At 48.5% G+C, this 25,901-nt stretch overlaps 1 protein-coding gene across 2 annotated transcripts in view; it reads left to right on the forward strand.

Moving 5' to 3' along the window:
- Positions 1 to 25,901, forward strand: part of LOC139392991 (protein NEL-like) — a 240,905-nt gene that overhangs the window by 206,013 nt on the left and 8,991 nt on the right. For both annotated transcript variants that reach the window (XM_071141301.1, XM_071141300.1), the window contains exons 14-18: positions 2,525 to 2,647; positions 4,104 to 4,199; positions 22,280 to 22,420; positions 24,979 to 25,172; positions 25,348 to 25,524. In XM_071141301.1, the coding sequence (XP_070997402.1) occupies positions 2,525 to 2,647; positions 4,104 to 4,199; positions 22,280 to 22,420; positions 24,979 to 25,172; positions 25,348 to 25,524 (731 nt within the window). The remainder of the gene's footprint in view (positions 1 to 2,524; positions 2,648 to 4,103; positions 4,200 to 22,279; positions 22,421 to 24,978; positions 25,173 to 25,347; positions 25,525 to 25,901) is intronic.

Raw genomic sequence — 25,901 nt, forward strand, 5'->3', positions numbered from 1 at the left:
GTCCTGTTACAATACATAAATCATGACGGATTTGATAGAATATCCATTTTATTCAGATCAGATCTGTTGAATGTGCGTCAGTCCGCGTTACATTGACTCCTTCACCTCATCTATAGCTCTCAGTTAGCATACATAGCATACAATTGCCTGTCAGTCAAAAAAAACATTTCTCAGCATGCAATCAAAGGTATTTATAAAGCTTTTTTTTTACATCAGCTGATGTCACAAAGTACTTGTACAGAAACCCAGCCTAAAACCCCAGACAGCAACCAATGCAGATGTAGAGGCACGGGTTACCTACTGCACTACAGCCATGCTAAGTGTTGTGATCCAGAGCCACAGATATCCAAGTACTGATTATTCTGGTTCTGATCCAGTTGAGGAACAGGTGCATGGATAAAAGACTGCTATCAGTCCCAGACTCAAACGCTGGGCTCTAATGACAGGTCTGGAACCAGTGTTCGGGCTCAGACAGGGATGTGGCTGTTGAGAGGTGTTATGCATGGCAGGTCTGAGAGCAGTATTAGTGGTCTGTTGAGAGGTGTTATGCATGGCAGGTCTGAGAGCAGTATTAGTGGTCTGTTGAGAGGTGTTATGCATGGCAGGTCTGAGAGCAGCATTAGTGGTCTGTTGAGAGGTGTTATGCATGGCAGGTCTGAGAGCAGTATTAGTGGTCTGTTGAGAGGTGTTATGCATGGCAGGTCTGAGAGCAGCATTAGTGGTCTGTTGAGAGGTGTTATGCATGGCAGGTCTGAGAGCAGTATTAGTGGTCTGTTGAGAGGTGTTATGCATGGCAGGTCTGAGAGCAGCATTAGTGGTCTGTTGAGAGGTGTTATGCATGGCAGGTCTGAGAGCAGTATTAGTGGTCTGTTGAGAGGTGTTATGCATGGCAGGTCTGAGAGCAGTATTAGTGGTCTGTTGAGAGGTGTTATGCATGGCAGGTCTGAGAGCAGCATTAGTGGTCTGTTGAGAGGTGTTATGCATGGCAGGTCTGAGAGCAGTATTAGTGGTCTGTTGAGAGGTGTAATTACAGAGGGTAATTGGTGTCATTCCCACTGTCACGGCCGGCTGCCTCTCATCGTGGTGGACAGGACCCCTGTCATATGTAGTTAACAGCCTGAGGTGTCGAGCCCACACACACACACACACACACATACACACCGCTGCCCACATCGCCACATACACACGTTCCTGTGCGCACAAACACACACAGAAATATACACACACACACACGCAAACACACACACACACACCGCCGCAGGCAACCCTCTCACATATGCAGTGACAGACAGTGGGACCCCTCAGCGTCGTGAAGTCAAGCTCTTTATTCATTCTTAACAGACTGTAGCAAAATCGTTATCATTTGATTGATGGGTTAAATCAGGGTCAGCTCTCAATGGTGATTAAACATACATTATCATAGACTACACATTGACAGTCAGTCAGAGAACTCTTTCAGGTGAATATTATCATATGTCAGCCAGGTAGTGTTCTTCCTGTCCACACCACTCTGAGTCTGTTAGATATTGAGGCTGCTGTAGCCTGGCTTTCCATGTGATATAGTGTTATCTGTAGCGTAACTCTAATCAGTTATGTCTAGTTATTTCTGTCAGAGTAGTTTAACATAGAGAGAGAGATGTCTAGTCTCTCTGGTTCTCATTGGTTCTAATAACAATCAGCTGCTTTTCATTTTCCTCTGACTTTATTAAGGAATAATGACCTCTCTCTCTCTCTCTCTCTCTCTCTCTCTCTCTCTCCCTCTCTCTCTCTCTCTCTCTCTCTCTCTCTCTCTCTCTCTCTCTCTCTCTCTTTATCGCTGTCTCTGTCTCTCTCTCTCTCTCTCTCTCTCTCTCTCTCTCTCTCTCTCTCTCTCTCTCTCTCTCTCTCTCTCTTTCTCGCTGTCTCTGTCTCTCTCTCTCTCTCTCTGTTTCTCTCTCTCTCCCTCTCCCTATATCTCTATGTGCCTCTCTCTCTCTGTCTCTCTCTCTCTCTCTCTTCTCTCTCTCTCTACTCTCTCTCTCTTTCTTTTCAGAGGAAAATGTTTGATTTTTGAAGTTTTGATTTCCCACTTTTCTGCCAAGTAAGAGCGTTTCTCTTTCTTCCCTGGTTACCTGAGGGACATGTTCAGGCTGTCTGTTAAGCATCTTAGACGTCAGAGAATCACGTTTTCAAAATGTTTTCAGACCATCAAATTGAGCCAAACAGGATTTTCTACTTTCCCCATCTCTTTTTAATCTGGGGCCAGTTGAAGGGATTGGAAGATTGAGGTACATAGCAGCATGCACACACACACACACACACACACACACACACACACACACACACACACACACACACACACACACACACACACACACACACACACACACACACACACACACACACACACACACACACACACACACACACACACACACACACACACACACACTAGCTGACTACTGTATAGACAGAGGGGTTGAATGGAGTGTGTGTGTGTGTGTGTTATTAGTGTAGTTATCCTCCTCTTCTTGTCTCCATCCAGAACGTGATGAGTGTACGACAGGTCTTCACAGCTGTGATGAGAATGCCATCTGTTTCAACACGGTGGGGGGCCACAGCTGCTCCTGTAAACCAGGCTATGTAGGCAACGGGACAGTCTGCAGAGGTGAGACACACACACGTATACATACCCACTTTACACTCTCAGGATACGCACACATGTACACACACTCACGCATTTAAGTACACACGTGCGGTTGACGCACACACTCGCGCGCACACACACACACGCACGCACGCACGCACGCACACACACACACACACAGCCTTCCTGTGTCTATCTGCCTCTGCTCAAACACTTTAACATCCATTTGATGTTATTCAGGGGCCCAATGGTTCCCTGGGAACAGATCATTCCCAAATCAACATGGCATTTTCAATACAACAGACACTTACAGATACAGCCGTTACAGATACACAACATTTCAACAACACCTGTCTTTGCATCCACCAAATCAGTGTTTCCCAAATAGCATCATCTGTCTAGTTACTGTATGTCTGGGAAGGATCCAACATAGCATCATCTGTCTAGTTACTGTATGTCTAGGAAGGATCCAGCATAGCATCATCTGTCTAGTTACTGTATGTCTAGGAAGGATCCATCCAACATAGCATCATCTGTCTAGTTACTGTATGTCTAGGAAGGATCCAGCATAGCATCATCTGTCTAGTTACTGTATGTCTAGGAAGGATCCAGCATAGCATCATCTGTCTAGTTACTGTACGTCTAGGAAGGATCCAGCATAGCATCATCTGTCCTGTTACTGTATGTCTAGGAAGGATCCAACATAGCATCATCTGTCCTGTTACTGTATGTCTAGGAAGGATCCAACATAGCATAATCTGTCGAGTTACTGTATGTCTAGGAAGGATCCAGCATAGCATCATCTGTCCTGTTACTGTATGTCTAGGAAGGATCCAACATAGCATCATCTGTCCTGTTACTGTATGTCTAGGAAGGATCCAACATAGCATCATCTGTCCTGTTACTGTATGTCTAGGAAGGATCCAGCATAGCATCATCTGTCTAGTTACTGTATGTCTAGGAAGGATCCAACATAACATCATCTGTCCTGTTACTGTATGTCTAGGAAGGACCCAACATAGCATAATCTGTCTAGTTACTGTATGTCTAGGAAGGATCCATCATAGCATCATCTGTCTAGTTACTGTATGTCTAGGAAGGATCCAACATAACATCGTCTGTCCTGTTACTGTATGTCTAGGAAGGATCCAACATAGCATCATCTGTCTAGTTACTGTATGTCTAGGAAGGATCCAACATAGCATCATCTGTCTAGTTACTGTATGTCTAGGAAGGATCCAACATAACATCATCTGTCCTGTTACTGTATGTCTAGGAAGGACCCAACATAGCATAATCTGTCTAGTTACTGTATGTCTAGGAAGGATCCATCATAGCATCATCTGTCTAGTTACTGTATGTCTAGGAAGGACCCAACATAGCATCATCTGTCTAGTTACTGTATGTCTAAGAAGGATCCAACATAGCATCATCTGTCCTGTCCGAGACTAATTCCTCCCTCCTATGTCCCCCCCAGCTTTGTGTGATGGTTTGTGCCAGAACGGAGGATCATGTGTAAACCCGGACACCTGTTTCTGTCAACAGGGGTTCACTGGGAAGAGATGTGAGACAGGTAAGAACACAGGTGGGGAAGGAAGAGGGATTCAGGTGGAGGTGGGGGAGGAAGGAGGAGTTAGCAATAGATGGGGGAGTTAAGGGGAGTTAGGGGTAGATGGGGGTGGAAGAGGGAGTTAGGGGTAGAATAGGAAGGCAGGGAGAGTTAGGGGTAGAATAGGAAGGCAGGGAGAGTTAGGGGTAGAATAGGAAGGCAGGGAGAGTTAGGGGTAGAATAGGAAGGCAGGGGAAGTTAGGGGTAGAATAGGAAGGCAGGGAGAGTTAGGGGTAGAATAGGAAGGCAGGGAGAGTTAGGGGTAGAATAGGAAGGCAGGGAGAGTTAGGGGTAGAATAGGAAGGCAGGGGGAGTTAGGGGTAGAATAGGAAGGCAGGGAGAGTTAGGGGTAGAATAGGAAGGCAGGGAGAGTTAGGGGTAGAATAGGAAGGCAGGGAGAGTTAGGGGTAGAATAGGAAGGCAGGGAGAGTTAGGGGTAGAATAGGAAGGCAGGGAGAGTTAGGGGTAGAATAGGAAGGCAGGGGGAGTTAGGGAGAGAATAGGAAGGCAGGGAGAGTTAGGGGTAGATTGGGCAGGCATGGGGAGTTAGGGGTAGAATAGGAAGGCAGGGAGAGTTAGGGGTAGAATAGGAAGGCAGGGAGAGTTAGGGGTAGAATAGGAAGGCAGGGAGAGTTAGGGGTAGAATAGGAAGGCAGGGGGAGTTAGGGGTAGAATAGGAAGGCAGGGGGAGTTAGGGGTAGAATAGGAAGGCAGGTAGAATAGGAAGGCAGGGAGAGTTAGGGGTAGAATAGGAAGGCAGGGAGAGTTAGGGGTAGAATAGGAAGGCAGGGAGAGTTAGGGGTAGAATAGGAAGGCAGGGGGAGTTAGGGGTAGAATAGGAAGGCAGGGAGAGTTAGGGGTAGATTGGGCAGGCATGGGGAGTTAGGGGTAGAATAGGAAGGCAGGGAGAGTTAGGGGTAGAATAGGAAGGCAGGGAGAGTTAGGGGTAGAATAGGAAGGCAGGGAGAGTTAGGGGTAGAATAGGAAGGCAGGGGGAGTTAGGGAGAGAATAGGAAGGCAGGGAGAGTTAGGGGTAGATTGGGCAGGCATGGGGAGTTAGGGGTAGAATAGGAAGGCAGGGAGAGTTAGGGGTAGAATAGGAAGGCAGGGAGAGTTAGGGGTAGAATAGGAAGGCAGGGAGAGTTAGGGGTAGATTGGGCAGGCAGGGGGAGTTAGCGGTAGAATAGGAAGGCAGGGGGAGTTAGGGGTAGAATAGGAAGGCAGGGAGAGTTAGGGGTAGATTGGGCAGGCAGGGAGAGTTAGGGGTAGAATAGGAAGGCAGGGGGAGTTAGGGGTAGAATAGGAAGGCAGGGGGAGTTAGGGGTAGAATAGGAAGGCAGGGAGAGTTAGGGGTAGAATAGGAAGGCAGGGGGAGTTAGGGGTAGAATGGGAAGGCAGGGAGAGTTAGGGGTAGATTGGGCAGGCAGGGAGAGTTAGGGGTAGAATAGGAAGGCAGGGGGAGTTAGGGGTAGAATAGGAAGGCATGGAGAGTTAGAGGTAGATTGGGCAGGCAGGGAGAGTTAGGGGTAGAATAGGAAGGCAGGGAGAGTTAGGGGTAGATTGGGCAGGCAGGGGGAGTTAGGGGCAGGCAGGGAGAGTTAGGGGTAGAATAGGAAGGCAGGGAGAGTTCGGGTTAGAATAGGAAGGCAGAGAGAGTTAGGGGTAGAATAGGAAGGCAGTGAGAGTTAGGGGTAGAATAGGAAGGCAGGGAGAGTTAGGAGTAGAATAGGAAGGCAGGGAGAGTTAGGGGTAGAATAGGAAGGCAGGTAGAATAGGAAGGCAGGGGGAGTTAGGGGTAGAATAGGAAGGCAGGGAGAGTTAGGGGTAGAATAGGAAGGCAGGGAGAGTTAGGGGTAGAATAGGAAGGCAGGGGGAGTTAGGGGTAGAATAGGAAGGCAGGGGGAGTTAGGGGTAGAATAGGAAGGCAGGGAGAGTTAGGGGTAGAATAGGAAGGCAGGGAGAGTTAGGGGTAGAATAGGAAGGCAGGGGGAGTTAGGGGTAGAATAGGAAGGCAGGGAGAGTTAGGGGTAGAATAGGAAGGCAGGGAGAGTTAGGGGTAGAATAGGAAGGCAGGGAGAGTTAGGGGTAGATTGGGCAGGCAAGGAGAGTTAGGGGTAGAATTGGAAGGCAGGGAGAGTTAGGGGTAGATTGGGCAGGCAGGGGGAGTTAGGGGGAGAATAGGAAGGCAGGGAGAGTTAGGGGTAGAATGGGCAGGCAGGGGGAATTAGGGGGTGAATAGGAAGGCAAGGAGAGTTAGGGGTAGATTGGGCAGGCAGGGGGAGTTAGGGGTAGAATATGAAGGCAGGGAGAGTTAGGGGTAGAATAGGAAGGCAGGGAGAGTTAGGGGTAGATTGGGCAGGCAGGGAGAGTTAGGGGTAGAATAGGAAGGCAGGGGGAGTTAGGGGTAGAATAGGAAGGCAGGGGGAGTTAGGGGTAGAATAGGAAGGCAGGGAGAGTTAGGGGTAGAATAGGAAGGCAGGGGGAGTTAGGGGTAGAATGGGAAGGCAGGGAGAGTTAGGGGTAGATTGGGCAGGCAGGGAGAGTTAGGGGTAGAATAGGAAGGCAGGGGGAGTTAGGGGTAGAATAGGAAGGCATGGAGAGTTAGAGGTAGATTGGGCAGGCAGGGAGAGTTAGGGGTAGAATAGGAAGGCAGGGAGAGTTAGGGGTAGATTGGGCAGGCAGGGGGAGTTAGGGGCAGGCAGGGAGAGTTAGGGGTAGAATAGGAAGGCAGGGAGAGTTCGGGTTAGAATAGGAAGGCAGAGAGAGTTAGGGGTAGAATAGGAAGGCAGTGAGAGTTAGGGGTAGAATAGGAAGGCAGGGAGAGTTAGGAGTAGAATAGGAAGGCAGGGAGAGTTAGGGGTAGAATAGGAAGGCAGGTAGAATAGGAAGGCAGGGGGAGTTAGGGGTAGAATAGGAAGGCAGGGAGAGTTAGGGGTAGAATAGGAAGGCAGGGAGAGTTAGGGGTAGAATAGGAAGGCAGGGAGAGTTAGGGGTAGAATAGGAAGGCAGGGGGAGTTAGGGGTAGAATAGGAAGGCAGGGGGAGTTAGGGGTAGAATAGGAAGGCAGGGAGAGTTAGGGGTAGAATAGGAAGGCAGGGAGAGTTAGGGGTAGAATAGGAAGGCAGGGGGAGTTAGGGGTAGAATAGGAAGGCAGGGAGAGTTAGGGGTAGAATAGGAAGGCAGGGAGAGTTAGGGGTAGAATAGGAAGGCAGGGAGAGTTCGGGGTAGAATAGAAAGGCAGGGAGAGTTAGGGGTAGATTGGGCAGGCAAGGAGAGTTAGGGGTAGAATTGGAAGGCAGGGAGAGTTAGGGGTAGATTGGGCAGGCAGGGGGAGTTAGGGGGAGAATAGGAAGGCAGGGAGAGTTAGGGGTAGAATGGGCAGGCAGGGGGAATTAGGGGGTGAATAGGAAGGCAAGGAGAGTTAGGGGTAGATTGGGCAGGCAGGGGGAGTTAGGGGTAGATTGGGCAGACAGGGGGAGTTAGGGGGAGAATAGGAAGGCAGGGGGAGTTAGGGGTAGATTGGGCAGGCAAGGAGAGTTAGGGGGAAGAGGGGTAGCTAGGGGGAGTTAGGGGGAGAAGGGGCAGGCAGGGAGAGTTAGGGGTAGAATAGGAAGGCAGGGAGAGTTAGGGGGAGAATAGGAAGGCACGGAGAGTTAGGGGGAAGAGGGGTAGCTAGGGGGATTTAGGGGGAGAAGGGGCAGGCAGGGGGAGTTAGGGGTAGAATAGGAAGGCAGGGAGAGTTAGGGGTAGAATAGGAAGGCAGGGAGAGTTAGGGGTAGAATAGGAAGGCAGGGAGAGTTAGGGGTAGAATAGGAAGGCAGGGAGAGGAGGGGTAGCTAGGGGGAGTTAGGGGGAGTTAGGGGCAGGCAGGGGGAGTTAGGGGGAGGAGAGGTTAGTCTCACACAGCTCTTAGCAGGACATCTGACTGTGCATTTCACCACCATTAGTGATACAAACACCCACACGCCTCAATGTGTGACTGGCAGAACAAAAGAGAGAAGCGGAGATGGCGAGAGAGAGGAGAGAGAGAGGAGAGAGGAGAGAGAGAGAGAGAGAGGAGAGAGGAGAGAGAGAGGAGAGAGAGAGAGGAGAGAGGAGAGAGAGAGAGCGGGGGGAGAGGAGGAGGGGAGACAGCTGGTATGGACTGTATGTTCTCAGAGAGAGAGAGAGCGGGGGGAGAGGAGGAGAGGAGACAGCTGGTATGGACTGTATGTTCTCAGAGAGAGAGAGCGGGGGGAGAGGAGGAGAGACAGCTGGTATGGACTGTATGTTCTCAGAGAGAGAGCGGGGTGAGAGGAGGATAGGAGACAGCTGGTATGGACTGTATGTTCTCAGAGAGAGAGAGAGCGGGGGAGAGGAGGAGAGGGGACAGCTGGTATGGACTGTATGTTCTCAGAGAGAGAGAGAGAGTGGGGGGAGAGGAGGAGAGGGGACAGCTGGTATGGACTGTATGTTCTCAGAGAGAGAGAGAGAGTGGGGGGAGAGGAGGAGAGGGGACAGCTGGTATGGACTGTATGTTCTCAGAGAGAGAGAGTGGGGGGAGAGGAGGAGAGGAGACAGCTGGTATGGACTGTATGTTCTCAGAGAGAGAGAGAGAGAGCGGGGGGAGAGGAGGATAGGAGACAGCTGGTATGCACTGTATGTTCTCAGAGAGAGAGAGTGGGGGGAGAGGAGGAGAGGAGACAGCTGGTATGGACTGTATGTTCTCAGAGAGAGAGAGAGAGAGCGGGGGGAGAGGAGGATAGGAGACAGCTGGTATGGACTGTATGTTCTCAGAGAGAGAGAGTGGGAGGAGAGGAGGAGGGGAGACAGCTGGTATAGACTGTATGTTCTCAGAGAGAGAGAGCGGGGGGAGAGGAGGATAGGAGACAGCTGGTATGGACTGTATGTTCTCAGAGAGAGAGCGAGCGGGGGGAGAGGAGGAGAGGAGACAGCTGGTATGGACTGTATGTTCTCAGAGAGAGAGAGAGCGGGGGGAGAGGAGGAGAGGGGACAGCTGGTATGGACTGTATGTTCTCAGAGAGAGAGAGAGCGGGGGGAGAGGAGGAGAGGGGACAGCTGGTATGGACTGTATGTTCTCAGAGAGAGAGAGGGGGGAGAGGAGGAGAGGAGACAGCTGGTATGGACTGTATGTTCTCAGAGAGAGAGAGGGGGGAGAGGAGGAGAGGAGACAGCTGGTATGGACTGTATGTTCTCAGAGAGAGAGCGGGGGGAGAGGAGGAGAGGAGACAGCTGGTATGGACTGTATGTTCTCAGAGAGAGAGAGCGGGGGGAGAGGAGGATAGGAGACAGCTGGTATGGACTGTATGTTCTCAGAGAGAGAGAGAGAGAGCGGGGGGAGAGGAGGATAGGAGACAGCTGGTATGCACTGTATGTTCTCATAGAGAGAGAGAGCGGGGGGAGAGAAGGATAGGAGACAGCTGGTATGGACTGTATGTTCTCAGAGAGAGAGAGAGAGCGGGGGGAGAGGAGGATATGAGACAGCTGGTATGGACTGTATGTTCTCAGAGAGAGAGAGAGAGTGGGGGGAGAGGAGGAGAGGAGACAGCTGGTATAGACTGTATGTTCTCAGAGAGAGAGAGAGAGTGGGGGGAGAGGAGGAGGAGAGACAGCTGGTATGGACTGTATGTTCTCAGAGAGAGAGAGAGCGGGGGGAGAGGAGGATAGGAGACAGCTGGTATGGACTGTATGTTCTCAGAGAGAGAGAGAGCGGGGGAGAGGAGGAGAGGGGACAGCTGGTATGGACTGTATGTTCTCAGAGAGAGAGAGAGAGTGGGGGGAGAGGAGGAGAGGGGACAGCTGGTATGGACTGTATGTTCTCAGAGAGAGAGAGTGGGGGGAGAGGAGGAGAGGAGACAGCTGGTATGGACTGTATGTTCTCAGAGAGAGAGAGTGGGGGGAGAGGAGGAGGGGAGACAGCTGGTATAGACTGTATGTTCTCAGAGAGAGAGAGCGGTGGGAGAGGAGGATAGGAGACAGCTGGTATGGACTGTATGTTCTCAGAGAGAGAGCGAGCGGGGGGAGAGGAGGAGAGGAGACAGCTGGTATGGACTGTATGTTCTCAGAGAGAGAGAGAGCGGGGGGAGAGGAGGAGAGGGGACAGCTGGTATGTTCTGTATGTTCTCAGAGAGAGAGAGGGGGGAGAGGAGGAGAGGAGACAGCTGGTATGGACTGTATGTTCTCAGAGAGAGAGCGAGCGGGGGGAGAGGAGGAGAGGAGACAGCTGGTATGGACTGTATGTTCTCAGAGAGAGAGAGAGCGGGGGGAGAGGAGGAGAGGGGACAGCTGGTATGTTCTGTATGTTCTCAGAGAGAGAGGGGGGAGAGGAGGAGAGGAGACAGCTGGTATGGACTGTATGTTCTCAGAGAGAGAGCGAGCGGGGGGAGAGGAGGAGAGGAGACAGCTGGTATGGACTGTATGTTCTCAGAGAGAGAGAGAGCGGGGGGAGAGGAGGAGGGGAGACAGCTGGTATAGACTGTATGTTCTCAGAGAGAGAGAGCGGTGGGAGAGGAGGATAGGAGACAGCTGGTATGGACTGTATGTTCTCAGAGAGAGAGCGAGCGGGGGGAGAGGAGGAGAGGAGACAGCTGGTATGGACTGTATGTTCTCAGAGAGAGAGAGAGCGGGGGGAGAGGAGGAGAGGGGACAGCTGGTATGTTCTGTATGTTCTCAGAGAGAGAGAGGGGGGAGAGGAGGAGAGGAGACAGCTGGTATGGACTGTATGTTCTCAGAGAGAGAGAGGGGGGAGAGGAGGAGAGGAGACAGCTGGTATGGACTGTATGTTCTCAGAGAGAGAGCGGGGGGAGAGGAGGAGAGGAGACAGCTGGTATAGACTGTATGTTCTCAGAGAGAGAGAGAGAGAGTGGGGGGAGAGGAGGAGGAGAGACAGCTGGTATGGACTGTATGTTCTCAGAGAGAGAGAGAGAGAGCGGGGGGAGAGGAGGATAGGAGACAGCTGGTATGGACTGTATGTTCTCAGAGAGAGAGAGAGCGGGGGGAGAGGAGGAGAGGGGACAGCTGGTATGGACTGTATGTTCTCAGAGAGAGAGCGGGGGGAGAGGAGGATAGGAAACAGCTGGTATGGACTGTATGTTCTCAGAGAGAGAGAGCGGGGGGAGAGGAGGATAGGAGACAGCTGGTATGGACTGTATGTTATCAGAGAGAGAGAGAGCGGGGGGAGAGGAGGATAGGAGACAGCTGGTATGTTCTCAGAGAGAGAGAGCGGGGGGAGAGGAGGAGATGAGACAGCTGGTATAGACTGTATGTTCTCAGAGAGAGAGGGGTATGGGTATAGTGTGGTAACCCTGGTCTGTTCCTGGTCTGTTGTTAGTTGTTACCGTAGGAGGATGTGAGAACAGAGATATTCCTCAATTTTTTGGCACAGACAAACACACACACACCAACACTACGCTTTAATGAATGTTTGTTCTTAGAGATAAGCAAGACTGCCAATGAATCTGACACATTCACCAATATGTGTGGTGTGTGTGTGTGTGTGTGTGTGTGTGTGTGTGTGTGTGTGTGTGTGTGTGTGTGTGTGTGTGTGAGAGAGCCGGAGCGTGTTGTTTCGCCCGCTCATATTTTTCTCTGGGGAAATTAAAAGTGATCACAATCTCACTGTCTCTGTAAACAGAGTTTATCACTCAGAGAGAGAGAGAGAGAGAGAGAGAGAGAGAGAGAGAGAGAGAGAGAGAGAGAGAGAGAGAGAGAGAGAGAGAGAGAGAGAGAGAGAGAGAGAGAGAGAGAGAGAGAGAGAGAGAGAGAGAGAGAGAGAGAGAGAGAGAGAGAGAGAGAGAGAGGGAGAGAGAGAGAGAGAGAGAGAGAGAGAGAGGGGAGAGAGAGAGAGAGAGAGAGAGAGAGAGAGGGAGAGAGAGAGAGAGAGAGAGAGACAGAGAGAGAGAGAGAGAGAGAGAGAGAGGGGAGAGAGAGAGAGAGAGAGAGAGAGAGAGAGAGACAGAGAGAGAGAGAGAGAGAGAGAGAGAGAGAGAGAGAGAGAGAGTAATTCCATTGCAGCCTGTGTGTGTTCCTGCCTGACTGTGTTATTATCCTAAGATCTGTATTCTCCTGACTTTATGATAAGAATATACATCATTATCCGTTGGTCTCGTTGATATTACATCTCCAGGTGAAAAGGAACTGCTGTTATCTACACTATATGTATTTATGATAAAAGCTTTGATTTGTACCACAGAAAGTTAATATTTCTCAGTAATTGTGTTTGTTATCATATGGACGTAGGAGGAGGTTTGAATAGAAGAGGGTGAACAGTCGTCTCTGACTTTGAGAATCAAATCAAATCAAATGTATTTATATAGTGCTGTACAGAAACCCAGCCTAAAATCCCAAACAGCAAGCAATGCAGGTGTAGAAGTATGGTGGCTAGGAAAAACTCCCTAGAAAGGCCAAAACCTAGGAAGAAACTTAGAGAGGAACCAGGCTATGTGGGATGGCCAGTCCTCTTCTGGCTGTGCCGGGTGGAGATTATAACAGAACATGGCCAAGATGTTCAAATGTTCATAAATGACCAGCATGGTCGAATAATAATAAGGCAGAACAGTTGAAACTGGAGCAGCAGCACGGCCAGGTGGACTGGGGACAGCAAGGAGTCATCGTGTCAGGTAGTGCTGAGGCATGGTCCTAGGGCTCAGGTCCTCCGAGAGAGAGAGAGAAAGAAAGAGAGAAGGAGAGAATTAGAGAACACACACTTAAATTCACACAGGACACCGAATAGGACAGGAGAAGTACTCCAGATATAACAAACTGACCCTAGCCCCCCGACACATAAACTACTGCAGCATAAATACTGGAGGAGAAGAGGGACATGTTATTTAATATGTTTCCTATTCTTCTCTTTGTTACTGAAGAAGCTATCCTGTGCTACAGACAACTGAAAGTTAACAACGGTTTAGTTCTGCTTTGATATGTTGTGCCTGCATCCATCCTTAACACGATCCTGTGTGTGGAACCCCCCTCTGAGATGGGCTTCTTTCTGAGACCTTGCCTTGACAAGTTTGGATGGGAAACTAGGTGATGAAACTCTATGCATCTCAAGTTGTGATGTACTGATTTGATCCCTAAGTGAGTGAATAATGAAATGGTACCACTGTGAAGCTTATCTGTATCAGGACAGCAATATACCCATCATGCACCATGTTTATTTCCCACTCCAGTAATCATAAGACACGCTTTCTCTCTCTGTGTTGAGAGGGATTGATTGATACACCACCGCTATTGGATCTAAGCCACTGTGACAGTTGAATATGCAAATGTTTTTCTCTGTGGATGGATGTACTCCCTAAGTTCCTAGTCACTATTCCTCTCTGTCTCTGTCTCTCTGTCTCTCTCTCTCTCTCTCTCTCTTTCTTTCCTTCTTTCTTTCTTTCTTTCTTTCTTTCTCTCTCTCTCTCTCTGTGTCTCTCTCTCTCTCTCTCTCTTTCTTTCTTTCTTTCTCTCTTTCTTTCTTTCTTTCTTTCTTTCTTTTTTCTTTCTTTCTCTCTCTCTCTCTGTGTGTCTCTCTCTCTCTCTCTTTCTTTCTTTCTCTCTCTCTCTCTCTGTGTCTCTCTCTCTCTCTCTCTCTCTTTCTTTCTTTCTCTCTCTCTCTCTCTGTCTCTCTTTCCTTCTTTCTTTCTCTCTCTCTGTCTCTCTCTCTCTTTCTTTCTTTCTTTCTTTCTCTCTCTCTCTGTGTGTCTCTCTCTCTCTCTCTCTTTCTTTCTTTCTTTCTTTCTTTCTCTCTTTCTCTCTCTCTCTGTGTCTCTCTCTCTCTCTCTTTCTTTCTTTCTTTCTGTCTCTGTCTCTGTCTCTGTCTCTGTCTCTGTCTCTGTCTCTGTCTCTGTCTCTGTCGCTCTGTCAATTCAATTTAAGGGGCTTTATTGGCATGGGAAACATATGTTAACAAAAGTGTGATAAACAATATAAAATTAACAGTTAACATTACACTTAAAAAAGTTACAAAAGAATAAAGACATTTCCAATGGTATGTCTATATACAGTGTTGTAATGATGAGGAAATATTACTCAAGGGAATAAATCAACATAGATATGGGTTGTATTTACAGTGGTGTTTGTTCTTCACTGGTCGCCCTTTTCTCGTGGCAACAGGTCACTAATAATATGGTCATAAATTTGGCAGGAGGTTAGGAAGTGCAGCTCAGTTTCCACCTCATTTTGTGGGCAGTGGGCACATAGCCTGTCTTCTCTTGAGAGCCAGGTCTGCCTACGGTGGCCTTTCTCAATAGCAAGGCATTGCTCTGTACATAGTCAAGGATTTCCTTAATTTTGGGTCAGTCACAGTGGTCAGGTATTCTGCCGCTGTGTACTCTCTGTTTAGGGATAAATAGCATTCTAGTTTGCTCTGTTTTTTGTCAATTATTTCCAATGTGTCATGTAATTATCTTTTTGTTTTCTCATGATTTGGTTGGGTCTAATTCTGTTTCTGTCCTGGAGCTCTGTGGGGTCTGTTTGTATTTGTGAACAGAGCCCCAGGACCAGCTTGTTTAGGGGACTCTTCTCCAGGTTCATCTCACTGTTGGTGATGGCTTTGTTATGGAAGGTTTGGGAATCGCTTCCTTTTAGGTGGTTATAGAATTGAACGGCTCTTTTCTGGATTTTGATAATTAGTGGGTATCGGCCTAATTCTGCTCTGCATGCATTATTTGGTGTTTTACGTTGTACACGGATTATATTTTTGCAGAATTCTGCGTGCAGAGTCTCAATTTGGTGTTTGTCCCATTTTGTGAATTCTTGGTTGGTCAACCGACCCTAGACCTCACAACCATAAAGGGCAATGGGTTCTATAACTGATTCAAGTATATTTAGCCAGATCCTAATTGGTATGCCAAATTTGATGTTCCTTTCGATGGCATAGAAGGTCCTTCTTGCCTTGTTTCTCAGATCATTCACAGCTTTGTGGAAGTCTCTCTCTGTCTCTATTTCTCTGTTAGAGAGAATCCTAATGAGGTGGAGTCTCTTTGATAAGACTTCCTGACACTACGTTTGTTCTTTCTCGTCTCGGTAAAGCTCGTCTCGATAAAGTTTTTGGGGCGGGTTGAAGGGAGAGGACGCTGGTGGGGGGAATGTTGTAAAGCATTACCCACAATCCTGTGAGTGATGTGTTGCTTGTGACGCAGTCGGCAAACCTGCTGAGTTTCCCGTGTGACAGGTTGATGACACAACAAAGACATTCCTGACTTCAAACGTCACAATGCCAAGTTGCCGTCTTCAACAGTGATGGTGGTTGTTGCTGGAGAGATTGTGGTAGGAGTGAGTTAGTCAAGTAGTGAAGAAGAGAGAGAGGAGGGAGGAGAGGGGAGAGGGGAGAGGAGAGGAATAGAGAGGAGGGGAGAGGACAATGGAGAGAGGAGGGAGGAGAGGGGAGAGGAGAGGAATAGAGAGGAGGGGAGAGGGGAGGAGAGGAGAGGAGATGAGAGGAGAGGAGAGGAGGGAGGAGAGGAATAGAGAGGAGGGGAGAGGACAATGGAGAGAGGAGGGAGGAGAGGGGAGAGGAGAGGAATAGAGAGGAGAGGAGAGGAGAGGAGAGGAGAGGAGAGGAGAGGAGAGGAGAGGAGAGGAGAGGAGAGGAGAGGAGAGGAGGGAGGAGAGGAATAGAGAGGAGGGGAGAGGAGAACGGAGAGAGGAAAGAATAGAGGAGATGAGGAGAGGATGAGAGAGGAGAGGAGAGAGGAGAGGAGTAGGGGAGGAGATAGGAGAGGAGGGGAATAGAGAGGAGGGGAGAGGAGAAAGGAGAGAGGAAAGAAGAGAGGAGATGAGGAGAGGATGAGAGAGGAGAGGAATAGAGAGGAGGGGAGAGGAGAAAGGAGAGAGGAAAGAAGAGAGGAGATGAGGAAAGGATGAGAGAGGAGAGGAGAGGAATAGAGAGGAGGGGAGAGGAGAATGGAGAGAGGAAAGAAGAGAGGAGATGAGGATGAGAGAGGAGAGGAGAGGAATAGAGAAGAGAGGAGTAGAGAGGAGAGGAGGAGTAGAGAGGAGGAGAAGAGGAGAGAGGAGAGGAGAGGAGGAGGAGAGAAGTAAATAGGAGATGAGGAGAGGAATAGAGAGGAGAAGAGAGAGGTGGAGAGGAGGAGTAGAGAGGAGGAGAAGAGGAGAGAGGAGAGGAGAGGAGGAGATAGGAGAGTAGGGGAGGGGTGGGGTGGGGTGGGGAGAGAGGAGAGGAGGGGAGAGGAGATGATAGGAGTGGTTGAGGTTCTAGAGAGGAGAGAGGAGAAGGGGAGAGGAGTAGAGGGAGAGAGGAGAGGAGAGGAGGAGGGATGAGAGGAGGAGAGGAGAGGAGGAGAGGAGAGGAGGAGGAGATAAGTGAATAGGAGATGAGGAGAGGAATAGAGAGGAGAAGAGAGAGGAGGAGAGGAAGAGTAGAGAGGAGGAGAAGAGGAGAGAGGAGAGGAGGAGGGGAGGGGAGGGGTGGGGAGAGAGGAGAGGAGGTGATAGGAGTGGTTGAGGTTCTAGAGAGGAGAGAAGGAGAGAGGAGAGGAGGAGAGGAGTAGAGGGAGAGAGGAGAGGAGAGGAGGATAGGAGTAGGGAGGAAAGGAGAGGAGGAGAGGAGAGGAGTGGTTGAGGAGGAGAGAGGAGAGGAGGGGAGGGAAGGGGTGGGGAGAGAGGACAAGAGGAGAGGAGATGATAGGAGTGGTTGAGGAGAAAGGATGGGAGAGGAGATGAGGAAAGGAGAGGAGTGGAGTGGAGTGGAGTGGAGAGGAGGAGAGAGGAGAGGAGAGGAGGAGAGAGGAGAGCAGTAGAGAAGAGAGTGGGGAGGAGAGGAGAGCAGGAGGGAGGAGAGGAGTGGAGTGGAGAGGACAGGAGGAAAGAGGAGAGGAGATGCAGGGAGGGGAGTGGAGTAGAGAGGAGAGAGGAGAAGATGAAAGATGTTCCTGGGGTACATTAAAAAGATGAATAATGAATTAGTTAACAATCATCAAGTTTATTGCTTGACCCCAAATCCTTTATTCTCTGCATCAAATCTTTTATTTTATTTTCTACTCTGCATAGACCATCATACATCCAGAGATTGTTCTTCCTGTTTTAAAGGAATGGGCTCTACATATTTATGGTCCCTTGTCCCCAGCTAGCAGTCAGCCCAGATATTATAAATGGTAATTGCAGTTCACCTTTTCATTGAGGCTGCGTTTTGTGGGTCACAGTATAAATTGCCTGCCATAACTGTGTTCTAACACAGTGTGCCGACAGTCTGAATTGGTTTGCTTTCAAAGTAAAAGTCTGCTGTAAGCTCAGTCAGCATGATGTGCACGTGCGCATGCACACACACTTAAACATGCACACACACCACACGCACGCGCACACACACAGTGACATATCCCTGACAAATGAGTTGCAGTGCTGCAGCGACAGACAGTCAGAGTGGTGATGTCCTGGGGACCGGCACAGAGTAACTGTGTTCCAAATTGTACCCTATTCTACAGGGCTCTGGTTAATAGTAGTGGACTACGTAGGGAATAGGGTGCCATTTGGGATGCGCTCAGTGACTACAAACCACAGTGATTTCCCAGTGGGCCTCATGAAGACCTGGTTCAACCAACAGTCACTTAAATGCTAAGCCATACTCTGAGGAAGGAGGGAGAGAGGCATGGAGACGCATCTACACCATGTTATTGCTCACTGTTTACTTGTCCAGCTACTCAGCAGCATCCAGTTCATTTAACTTATACTTTTATAATATTTTGTCAATGAAATACACTTTCTATAAATGATGATTTGATTTGGACTGTAGCTGTAGTTAGATGGTGATGTGATTTGGACTGTAGCTGTAGTTAGATGGTGATTTGGACTGTAGCTGTAGTTAGATAGTGATGTGATTTGGACTGTAGCTGTAGTTAGATGGTGATGTGATTTGGACTGTAGCTGTAGTTAGATGGTGATGTGATTTGGACTGTAGCTGTAGTTAGATGGTGATTTGGACTGTAGCTGTAGTTAGATGGTGATTTGGACTGTAGCTGTAGTTAGATGGTGATGTGATTTGGACTGTAGCTGTAGTTAGATGGTGATTTGATTTGGACTGTAGCTGTAGTTAGATGGTGATTTGGACTGTAGCTGTAGTTAGATGGTGATTTGGACTGTAGCTGTAGTTAGATGGTGATTTGGACTGTAGCTGTAGTTAGATGGTGATGTGATTTGGACTGTAGCTGTAGTTAAATGATGATGTGATTTGGACTGTAGCTGTAGTTAGATGGTGATGTGATTTGGACTGTAGCTGTAGTTAGATGGTGATGTGATTTGGACTGTAGCTGTAGTTAGATGGTGATTTGATTTGGACTGTAGCTGTAGTTAGATGGTGATTTGGACTGTAGCTGTAGTTAAATGATTATGTGATTTGGACTGTAGCTGTAGTTAGATGATGATGTGATTTGGACTGTAGCTGTAGTTAGATGGTGATGTGATTTGGACTGTAGCTGTAGTTAGATGGTGATTTGGACTGTAGCTGTAGTTAGATAGTGATGTGATTTGGACTGTAGCTGTAGTTAGATGGTGATGTGATTTGGACTGTAGCTGTAGTTAGATGGTGATGTGATTTGGACTGTAGCTGTAGTTAGATGGTGATTTGGACTGTAGCTGTAGTTAGATGGTGATTTGGACTGTAGCTGTAGTTAGATGGTGATGTGATTTGGACTGTAGCTGTAGTTAGATGATGATTTGATTTGGACTGTAGCTGTAGTTAGATGGTGATTTGGACTGTAGCTGTAGTTAGATGGTGATTTGGACTGTAGCTGTAGTTAGATGGTGAGTTGGACTGTAGCTGTAGTTAGATGGTGATTTGGACTGTAGCTGTAGTTAGATGGTGATGTGATTTGGACTGTAGCTGTAGTTAAATGATGATGTGATTTGGACTGTAGCTGTAGTTAGATGGTGATGTGATTTGGACTGTAGCTGTAGTTAGATGGTGATGTGATTTGGACTGTAGCTGTAGTTAGATGGTGATTTGATTTGGACTGTAGCTGTAGTTAGATGGTGATTTGGACTGTAGCTGTAGTTAAATGATTATGTGATTTGGACTGTAGCTGTAGTTAGATGATGATGTGATTTGGACTGTAGCTGTAGTTAGATGGTGATGTGATTTGGACTGTAGCTGTAGTTAGATGGTGATTTGATTTGAACTGTAGCTGTAGTTAGATGGTGATTTGGACTGTAGCTGTAGTTAGATGGTGATGTGATTTGGACTGTAGCTGTAGTTAGATGGTGATGTGATTTGGACTGTAGCTGTAGTTAAATGGTGATGTGATTTGGACTGTAGCTGTAGCTGTAGTTAGATGGTGATGTGATTTGGACTGTAGCTGTAGTTAGATGGTGATGTGATTTGGACTGTAGCTGTAGTTAGATGGTGATTTGGACTGTAGCTGTAGTTAGATGGTGATTTGATTTGGACTGTGGCTGTAGTTAGATGGTGATGTGATTTGGACTGTAGCTGTAGCTGTAGTTAGTTGGTGATATGATTTGGACTGTAGCTGTAGTTAGATGGTGATGTGATTTGGACTGTAGCTGTAGTTAGATGGTGATTTGATTTGGACTGTGGCTGTAGTTAGATGGTGATGTGATTTGGACTGTAGCTGTAGTTAGATGGTGATTTGGACTGTAGCTGTAGTTAAATGGTGATTTGGACTGTAGCTGTAGTTAGATGGTGATTTGGACTGTAGCTGTAGTTAGATGGTGATTTGGACTGTAGCTGTAGTTAGATGGTGATTTGGACTGTAGCTGTAGTTAGATGGTGATTTGGACTGTAGCTGTAGTTAGATGGTGATGTGATTTGGACTGTGGCTGTAGTTAGATGGTGATGTGATTTGGACTGTAGCTGTAGTTAGATGGTGATATGATTTAGACTGTAGCTGTAGTTAGATGCTTCAACAAACAGAATAAGTATCTGTACCTCCATGTAAGCCGTCTGCAGCTTGTTTCTCAGTCTTCCACTTTGACCTGCTGGGACAATGGAAACAACCCCCACCACCACACATAGACACTGCCTTTGAATACCACACAACCATTCTGCAGAGCCTTTTACAAAATCAAGGTCTTCTGAGCATTCAATGTTCTCTCTCCTCTCTCTCTCTCAGTTCTCCCCCCCCTCTCTCTCTCTCTCTCTCTCTCTCTCTCTCTCTCTCTCTCTCTCTCTCTCTCTCTCAGTACTCTCTTCTCCCCCCCTCTCTCTCTCTCTCTCGCTCTCTCTCTCTCTCTCTCTCTCTCTCTCTCTCTCTCTCGCTCTCTCTCTCTCTCTCTCTCTCTCAGTTCTCCCCCCCTCTCTCTCTCAGTTCTCTCTTCCCCCCCCCTCTCTCTCTCTCTCTCTCTCTCTCTCTCTCTCAGTTCTCTCTCTCTCTCTCCCCCTCTCTCCCTCTCTCTCTCTCAGTTCTCTCTCTCTCTTTCTCATTCCCCCCTCTCCCTTCTTTAATCGTCTGTTCTGAAGAGGGCGAAGCACGTGTCTTTAGACTGACCTTGGCAGGCAGGTAAAGTAAGGGAGCGTGGGGTTAAACACTAATGTAAATGCAGGAGCTATAGAAGGAACTCTGAGCATCCACAACAAGACCTGAACTCATGACTTCGGTGAGATGTCACTCAGACAGGAATACAAATCCCTTCTTTCTACCTCACCCTCTCTCTCTCTTGCTCTCTCTCCATTTCTCTCTCTCTCTTTCTCTTGCTTTCTCCATTTATTTCTCTCTCTCTCCTCTCTCTCTTCACCATCTCTCCCTGCTGTTTCTCATTGCATCTCTATGTGCTCTTAGTGTCTACTATTACTAAAATAAGGCGTGCCTACAGTAGCAGTGTGACAGAGGTAGAACAATTTAATATAGCTTACTATATTTCAAATGACATCTAACTGGACATGCTCCCATGTAGTGTACAGCCAGAGGAGTGAATCAATGGTCTGGTCTTCATGATTACTAAACAGTGATGGATGAGATCTCTCTCTGGTTCAAGGTGATTGACCCCCTCCATGTAACACAGTGATGGATTTGATAGAGCTCCAAGACGCCTGATACTATATGATCCAAGCCTTCATTATCACAATGGCTTTGCTCACTGGCCAGTGAGATGATTCTCCATCTCCTACGGATCACAGGCGGCTGGTGGCACTCAAAATTGGGGAGGACAGGCTCATAGTAATGGCTGGAACGGAATTAATGGAATGATGTTGAACACATCAAACACCTGGATTCCATTTGATTTGATGCCATTCCATTCACTTCATTCCAGCCATTATTATGAGCCATTCTCCCCCCACCCACCAACCACCTTACCAACCACCCCACCAACCACCTTACCAACCAACCAACCCACCAGCCACCCGACCAACCACCCCACCAACCACCCCACCAACCAACCACCCCACCAGCCACCCCAGCAACCAACCACCCCACCATCCACCCCACCAGCCACCCGACCAACCACCCCACCAACCATCTTACCGACCAACCACCCCACCAACCACCTTACCAACCACCTTACCAACCACCAACCACCCCACCAACCACCTTACCAACCACCTTACCAACCACCCCACCAACCACCCGACCAACCACCTTACCAACCACCCCACCAACCATCCGACCAACCACCCCACCCCACCAACCACCTTACCAACCAACCACCCCACCAACCACCAAGCACCCCACCAACCACCCCACCAACCACCCCACCAGCCACCCCACCAACCACCCCACCAACCACCCCACCAACCACCCCACCAACCACCCCACCAGCCACCCCACCAACCACCCCACCAACCACCTGTGCCATGGAAAAAGCAGACAATTGACCCATACACTGATTCCATGGTGACTGCATTGTAAAGGAGATAATGTGCCTCTGAAAGGACTTAGTGTTTGATGTTTTAAACTGTAATGGGAATAAAACCCTTCCTCGTGATGTGCCACTGCTACTATAACAGAAGCCTGGCTGTGTAGTTGACATTTGCATACCTCAAATGCAAAGATGAATGCATTAGGCCCAGCTGTGTTTAACAAGCCTGAAACTGAAACATCTGTGTGAGCCGGGTTGTGTGTGTTTGTGTCTGTGTGTGTGTGTTTCACCAGACATTGATGAGTGTACCGATGGCTTTGTGGAGTGTGACAGCAGAGCCATCTGTGTTAACCTGCCTGGCTGGTACCACTGTGAGTGTCGGGACGGCTACCATGACAACGGGATGTTCTCAGCCAATGGGGAGTCCTGTGAAGGTAAGTTGGGTGTCTAGACTCACCTGTTTGAGCACAGTACTGGTATGCACAAGGATCTTAGGTGCTGGAATTATTATACAAACACATATCTCACCCATTACTATTTTCCCTCTGGAATTCAACTGTATTTGTTTGTTGACTTCATACACTAACCTGTAGTCTGTCTGTCCCTCCTCCTTCATACACTAACCTGTAGTCTGTCTGTCCCTCCTCCTTCATACACTAACCTGTAGTCTGTCTGTCCCTTCTCCTTCATACACTAACCTGTAGTCTGTCTGTCCCTCCTCCTTCATACACTAACCTGTAGTCTGTCTGCCCCTCCTCCTTCATACACTAACCTGTAGTCTGTCTGTCTCTCCTTCATACACTAACCTGTAGTCTGTCTGCCCCTCCTTCATACACTAACCTGTAGTCTGTCTGTCCCTCCTTCATACACTAACCTGTAGTCTGTCTGTCTCTCCTTCATACACTAACCTGTAGTCTGTCTGTCCCTCCTCCTTCATACACTAACCTGTAGTCTGTCTGTCCCTCCTCCTTCATACACTAACCTGTAGTCTGTCTGTCCCTCCTCCTTCATACACTAACCTGTAGTCTGTCTGTCCCTCCTCCTTCATACACTAACCTGTAGTCTGTCTGTCCCTCCTCCTTCATACACTAACCTGTAGTCTGTCTGTCCCTCCTTCATACACTAACCTGTAGTCTGTCTGTCCCCCCTCCTTCATACACTAACCTGTAGTCTGTCTGTCCCTCCTCCTTCATACACTAACCTGTAGTCTGTCTGTCCCTCCTCCTTCATACACTAACCTGTAGTCTGTCTGTCCCTCCTCCTTCATACACTAACCTGTAGTCTGTCTGTCCCTCCTCCTTCATACACTAACCTGTAGTCTGTCTGTCCCTCCTCCTTCATACACTAACCTGTAGTCTGTCTGTCCCTCCTCCTTCATACACTAACCTGTTGTCTGTCCCTCCTCCTTCATACACTAACCTGTAGTCTGTCTGTCCCTCCTCCTTCACACACTAACCTGTAGTCTGTCTGTCCCTTCTCCTTCACACACTAACCTGTAGTCTGTCTGTCCCTCCTCCTTCATACACTAACCTGTAGTCTGTCTGTCCCTCCTCCTTCATACACTAACCTGTAGTCTGTCTGTCCCTCCTCCTTCATACACTAACCTGTAGTCTGTCTGCCCCTCCTCCTTCATACACTAACCTGTAGTCTGTCTGTCTCTCCTTCATACACTAACCTGTAGTCTGTCTGCCCCTCCTTCATACACTAACCTGTAGTCTGTCTGTCCCTCCTTCATACACTAACCTGTAGTCTGTCTGTCCCTTCTCCTTCACACACTAACCTGTAGTCTGTCTGTCCCTCCTCCTTCATACACTAACCTGTAGTCTGTCTGTCCCTCCTTCATACACTAACCTGTAGTCTGTCTGTCTCTCCTTCATACACTAACCTGTAGTCTGTCTGCCCCTCCTTCATACACTAACCTGTAGTCTGTCTGTCCCTCCTCCTTCATACACTAACCTGTAGTCTGTCTGTCCCTCCTCCTTCATACACTAACCTGTAGTCTGTCTGTCCCTTCTCCTTCATACACTAACCTGTAGTCTGTCTGTCCCTCCTCCTTCATACACTAACCTGTAGTCTGTCTGTCTCTCCTCCTTCATACACTAACCTGTAGTCTGTCTGTCCCTCCTCCTTCATACACTAACCTGTAGTCTGTCTGTCCCTTCTCCTTCATACACTAACCTGTAGTCTGTCTGTCCCTCCTCCTTCATACACTAACCTGTAGTCTGTCTGTCCCTCCTCCTTCATACACTAACCTGTAGTCTGTCTGTCCCTCCTTCATACACTAACCTGTAGTCTGTCTGTCCCTCCTCCTTCATACACTAACCTGTAGTCTGTCTGTCTCTCCTCCTTCATACACTAACCTGTAGTCTGTCTGTCCCTCCTTCATACACTAACCTGTAGTCTGTCTGTCCCTCCTCCTTCATACACTAACCTGTAGTCTGTCTGTCCCTCCTTCATACACTAACCTGTAGTCTGTCTGTCCCTCCTCCTTCATACACTAACCTGTAGTCTGTCTGTCCCTCCTCCTTCATACACTAACCTGTAGTCTGTCTGCCCCTCCTTCATACACTAACCTGTAGTCTGTCTGTCCCTTCTCCTTCATACACTAACCTGTAGTCTGTCTGCCCCTCCTTCATACACTAACCTGTAGTCTGTCTGTCCCTCCTCCTTCATACACTAACCTGTAGTCTGTCTGCCCCTCCTTCATACACTAACCTGTAGTCTGTCTGTCCCTCCTCCTTCATACACTAACCTGTAGTCTGTCTGTCCCTCCCTCATACACTAACCTGTAGTATGGCTGTCCCTCCTTCATACACTAACCTGTAGTCTGTCTGTCCCTCCTCCTTCATACACTAACCTGTAGTCTGTCTGTCCCTCCTTCATACACTAACCTGTAGTCTGTCTGTCTCTCCTTCATACACTAACCTGTAGTCTGTCTGTCTCTCCTCCTTCATACACTAACCTGTAGTCTGTCTGTCCCTCCTCTCTGCAGATATAGATGAGTGTGCGACAGAAAGACACAGCTGTGCTAACGATACGGTGTGTTTCAACGTGGACGGAGGCTACGACTGCAGGTGCCCTCACGGCAAGAACTGCACCGGGGACTGTAACCACGACAACAAGCACAAACACAACGGGCAGATCTGGGTGCTGGACAACGACAGGTGCTCCGTCTGCTCCTGCCAGGTGAGTGATGTGCTGTAGAACCTCCTGGGGAATCATGGGAATTGGAGTCTTTTGGAAAAAGAGTTTCCAATCAGAGTTTTATATTGCAGTTATAATCTAATGCTAAATCTAACATGTCAAAATATAGATCTGAAAGGAAAAGCTTAGTCTGACTCTCTCCCCCTCCCCCCTACAGTCTGGTCTGGTGATGTGTCGTAGGATGGTGTGTGACTGTGAGTCCACCACAGCCGACCTGTTCTGCTGTCCAGAGTGTAACCCCGGCCTCAGCAGCCAGTGTCTGCACCAGAACAGACTCATTACATACAGCAGTGGAGACACCTGGGTGGAGAACTGCCAGCAGTGCCAGTGTATGGTGAGTTGGCATCGACAGACACTGTAGAGAGATGTGGAGGATAGTACCAGTACATAGTGAGTTACTGGGGTAGTGGAGGATAGTACCAGTACATACTGAGTTACTGTGGTAGTGATGGATAGTACCAGTACATACTGAGTTACTGGGGTAGTGGAGGATAGTACCAGTTCATACTGAGTTACTGGGGTAGTGGAGGATAGTACCAGTACATACTGAGTTACTGGGGTAGTGGAGGGTAGTACCAGTACATACTGAGTTACTGGGGTAGTGGAGGATAGTACCAGTACATACTGAGTTACTGGGGTAGTGGAGGATAGTACCAGTACATACTGAGTTACTGGGGTAGTGGAGGGTAGTACCAGTACATACTGAGTTAC

Source organism: Oncorhynchus clarkii, chromosome 33 (genome assembly GCF_045791955.1).
Source record: "Oncorhynchus clarkii lewisi isolate Uvic-CL-2024 chromosome 33, UVic_Ocla_1.0, whole genome shotgun sequence".
Lineage (NCBI taxonomy): Eukaryota > Metazoa > Chordata > Actinopteri > Salmoniformes > Salmonidae > Oncorhynchus > Oncorhynchus clarkii.